Genomic DNA, 5,012 nt, shown 5'->3' on the forward strand with positions numbered 1-5,012 from the left:
TATAGTTATGGGGCCGAATCCAGAGGGAAAGTTTCAACTCAAAACAAATGTTTAATAATTTACATTTGAGAGGAGATAACATAAATAATGGATTAAAATAAGCAAACAAAACCTCTGCCTAAATTCTACATTATAATCCCTAGACCATTTTAATTATAGAAAATAAAAAAAAGCAAACCCGTTCCTCTTGTGTTATACAACAGAAGCTCAATTCCCTTTCCCTAAAAATAATCTGCTCTAAAATGTATACTAATTTCACTGGAGAGGCTGGATCCTTAATTACTCAATAGGCTGGTCATTCTTTGAGGAAGCTGCTTCTAGCTGTGGCAGGCAGAGTAGAGACTTGCTCATCCTGACTTCAGACCTTTACAAAAAGAGTTAGAATCTTAAAAGATGTAGGGCTCATTTATTATCGTGCAAGAAGCACCTATAAAGTGGAAAACTTGTGTCAATGTCCAAAAATTTTAAACTATTTGGGGTAGAAGTGGGGGGAACTGGCATCTCAAAAATTACTGGATTGTTTCTACATTCTACTCTCCAACGTGAAGTGATTAGAAAAGTCGCTGAGCTGTCTGAGTGGCACTAGAAGAGCTCAGATGGAGTCACCCCTGGGTTCTAAACGAGGGGGGCTCAATATAGCGCCAAGAGAGCAAAGTGATTTCTCCGAAGGACAGCCACATTACACTGCGACTCGTTCGTCTGCACTTCTAACGATTTTTCTTTCTACACACTTAAAGTTAGGTTAATTTTTCTATTTATTTAATTACCAAATACCAGTCTTTCCAATTTGCATTATTGTTTTCATCCTTTCAAACTAGTAAAAATTTTTGGCAACACTGGATATAGTTCAAAATAGATGTCTCAGATATGACTTGTTCTATATAATAGCAAAAATGAAATTAGAGTTTGAAGAGCACTTTTGCAGGTCAGTTTCTATTTTTAGAAGTGAAGTTGTCTGAATGCCTTCAATTCTTCTGTAGTTGTTGATAAGGAAGATGTGGCAGCCAGCCTCTAAGAGGCCTCCAGTGATTCTGCCTTTTGGTATTCATGTCCCTTGGTAGTCACCTCCCACAATGAAAAGGGCTGACCTGTGAGCCACTAGGATTCTGCAGAAATGACAAAGTGTGACATCTAAAACTAGGTCCTGAAAGACACTGCAGCTTTCTTTGCAGTCTTTCTTGAGTCGCTCACTCTGCAGGAAGCCAGAGTTATGTCGTGAGGACACTCAGACAGCCCCATGGAGAGGTCCACATGCAGGAGAACTAAGGCCTCTCATCAACGGGCAGCATTACTGTGCAATGGCCACTAAATAAGCCATCTTGGAAGGGGACCCGTCAGCATCCTGACTGCCACCCCCACCAGCATCCTGACTGCAACCTCATGAGACCCTGAGCCACCTGTAAAATACTGGAGTGATGGTTGACCAAAACATTCTATTTTTAGATGAAAATTTTAGATAAATATATTTTAAGAAATAGCAATATTAGTTAACAAAAACATTTTCTTAATCTATCCATTAAAAACAACATATGAGATACACACTGACACAAATTAACTACAAAACCTCAAAGTGTTCTATAAGGCCGTAAGAAAGATATATATAAATTAGCAAATATTAATGATACTATTACACTCACAACATGATTACAATGATCCCAAAATACCAGATTCTAAATCAAATCCTCCAGGGTAATTAATGCCTGAAATGGAAAGTGGAGAGACACTGGGGCCAGAGAGACAAACCTGAGTTTAGAACTGCCTTGTCACTATGCTGGGTAACCTTGGAAAGTGAATTATTCTCCTTTGTCATAGATAAAATGGAAATAATTCCTCATGCATTATTATGGGGATAAAAATGAGTATCACACCATAAGTATTTAATCAAAGTAGTTACAATGCTATTCTCTAAGCAGTATGGGACACGTTTAATCAATGATAATACCTCCTTTAAGTAGCAAAGTTTATTTACATTTAATTTTTCTGAAATAGCTTTCCAACTTAACTATGGCTTCACTGGATATGCAACCAACAAAATCTTTAATAAAAACTCTTAATAAAGATTTAACCAAGGGTTGAACTCACGTCTGGTGGAATCCGAGCACTATCTTTCACTGAGTTTCCTTCAACAGTGAGATGATAAACTTGGCCGTCATTATCGGTAAATACAAAATGCTCCCGGGCAGAGATGTTCTGGCTGAGTTCAGATTTACTTTCTGCTTCCTGCAACAAGCTTTGGGATAGAGAGAAATAAGATAAAGACGTTTCATTTCCTTAGAGTGACACTCGTAATGAATTAACTCACTCAAAACGGAGATGCATTAACAAGAGGGCCAAAACCATTGTAAAAAAAGGCTGAAATTAATTTTTGCCCAGCTAATCACAGGATGACACAAATTGCCCCCAAACGGCAACACCACGAGGGCGTTCACCCCGTGAGAGGGGCAGCAAGCACTCGGGCTTCACACAGGAGACCACTCTGCAGAAGACCTCCTTCTGCAGGAGACCCCTCTGCCGTCTCTACTGCAGAACTCTCCTCACCAGAAGCGAGTGAGCCCCCCACCCTGCCCCGCAGCCCACCGTGTTCACTAATGTTCTTTTATTTGTAAAACTGATGGAGGAGGGGGACAACACACAAATTTAGAATTCTCCACGTATTTTCTTTGGTGTACATAAATGACAATGTGATCTCTCGGTATGATCAGACTACGTTCATTTGAATTTCAGAAGCTGAAGTTTATGGAACAGTAGGGCACTGAGAATGATCATTTCACTGCTGGAAGCTGACGTGTAGATGTCCCTGTGTGAATTACTGGCTGCACTAAGCAATGCAATAGTCAAATTCACTCTTCAGGAATCTAGGTACCCACTAAAACACCGAACAACGTATGTTCAGAAGCAGTCTGCAACCGCTTCTAGGGATGCCTTTTGGTTGACACTTGTCAAATTTCCAACCATGACGCAAATGCCACATGCCAGTGGCAAGAAACAGTGCATGGCACCTGATCACAGATGACTCGGCGATGCTCAGCTCAGTATCTGAGACCACGGTCTGGCGGGCCATGGCCTCTCGGGTGGCCAGTTGCTTCTTTCTCAGGCTCTTCAAGTTGTGAGATGGTGACCACTCCTGTGAAGCAAAGACAGACACACCTAGAAGTGCTTAGTTTTCTTCTGTCAAGAATCCTTCTAGAACAGCTGGGCACACTCACCACTGCCCAGCATCACTTATGACCACGCATGAATGCACACTTTGTTCTTAGGTTTTATTTATAGAAAGGCTGAATGAATGCATTTTAATTAGAGCTTAAGGTAGGAGAATTTAATAATCTGCCTCTACCTCCTGCTACCTCTTATCCTTAATTAGGCTTTTAAGGTGAAAGAGTTTAATGGCAAACGTCTAAAAAGTCTAACCTTTGGATGTTTTCTTTTTTTACAAAACAGAAATAATAAATTCAATTATGGTACCTTCTATTTCCTCCCTCTACCCCTCCTGCTAGGTGCACAGGGTGAGATGATCATGTTCCTCCAATCACGGCCCATTGTCAGCCACAGTCCACCTCAAACCTCTCATTGCATTTATTTTTTCTTTTATATTCCCACCTATTCAATATATCCTCTCATATATATAAATTCTTAACATGTAGTTATCTTACATGCATGTGTTTGTAACTTACATAAATAATACCGTGCTACCGATCTCATTCTATTTCTAACCTTTTCACTCAGCACAGAGTATCTAAGTTCCGTCTCTGTTGTTTTTGCATGCTCTATAATGCTCCACGGTGCATCCACCCATTTTCAGTCTGTCTGTTCTCTCAGCAAAGGACACCCAGATTGCCTCCAAACTCTCATGACAAACAGCACTGCAATCAATATCCTCACAGAAGTTCCTTTATGACTGTAAGCTGAACAGCTGGAGCACAGAGGATGTCTGTGTTTGCGTAAGTGCTGTTAGAATGGCTTCGTTGGGCTACATTCCTATCAACAGCACATATTCCTGTAGCCCATATTACACTCACATCTGATGCTATCTGGTTTTCCAATTCCTGTTAGTTTAAAAGATGTATCATGGTTATTTTATATTACACATCTCTAAAAACTGATAAGTTTGAATATTTTTTCATATGCTGGTTGGCCTTTTACGTTTCTCTGGTATTCATTAATTGCTCACATACTTTGTCCATCTTTCCATTGGGTTCCTGACTTATTATGTACAGAGTTCCCATAATACTAATCCCCTAGGCAGGGGTCCCCAATCCCCAGGCTGCACACCAGTACCAGTCTGTGGCCTGTTAGGAACCAGGCCACAAAGCAGGAGGTGAGCGGCAGGTGAACGAGTGAAGGAAGCTTCATCTGTATCTGCAGCCGCTGCCCAGCACTAGCATCACCGCCTCGGCTCCTCCTAGATCATCAAACATTTGATTCTCATAGGAGCACTGGTCCCTGGTGCCAAAAAGGTAGGGGACCATTGCCCTAGGGATTAGTTAGTCCCTTGTCAGTCGTAGACATTGGAAAATTTCTTTTTCAAATTTGTCTTCCATATGTAACATTGACATTGGTGTCCTTCATTTACCAGAAAATATCGATCTTTATGTAATGAAATGTATTAATTTTTTGCCTTTTGGTTTGAGCTTCTGATGTCCTCTCCTGCCACTAGAACACATAAATATTCTTCTATACTTGATTATGTAATTTTATAGTTTTACTTTTTTACATTTAGGTCTTTAATCTTGTGGAGCCCACCTCTGAATATGGTATTAGGTAGATTCGGTATTTCCCCTCCATAAAGTGAGAGTTTTCTCAAGACTTCTTACTAAATGGTCCGTCCTGCCCCATAGATTTGTGTGTCCTTCACCGTACACCGTACACACATAGATTTATGTGCTCCTTCATCGTACACCAAATATTCGTGGGACTGCTAAGGAGCTCTTTATGGTTTTAGTCCATTTCCTGTTCTCGGTCCAATGACATTGCTTTCATTTCTCTGGTTTTGTAATATAAACTCTTACCAGGTA

The 5,012-nt window shown here is 40.4% G+C and overlaps 1 protein-coding gene across 2 annotated transcripts in view; it reads right to left on the minus strand.

The window, feature by feature from the left end:
- WDR11 (WD repeat domain 11) overlaps window positions 1-5,012 on the minus strand; it is a 65,503-nt gene that overhangs the window by 20,393 nt on the left and 40,098 nt on the right. For both annotated transcript variants that reach the window (XM_011359219.2, XM_011359220.2), the window contains 2 exons: window positions 3,000-3,124; window positions 2,083-2,230 (listed from right to left, as the gene is read on the minus strand). In XM_011359219.2, coding sequence (XP_011357521.1) covers window positions 2,083-2,230; window positions 3,000-3,124 — 273 coding nt within the window. The remainder of the gene's footprint in view (window positions 1-2,082; window positions 2,231-2,999; window positions 3,125-5,012) is intronic.

The sequence above is a fragment of the Pteropus vampyrus genome, unplaced genomic scaffold (genome assembly GCF_000151845.1).
Source record: "Pteropus vampyrus isolate Shadow unplaced genomic scaffold, Pvam_2.0 Scaffold46, whole genome shotgun sequence".
Lineage (NCBI taxonomy): Eukaryota > Metazoa > Chordata > Mammalia > Chiroptera > Pteropodidae > Pteropus > Pteropus vampyrus.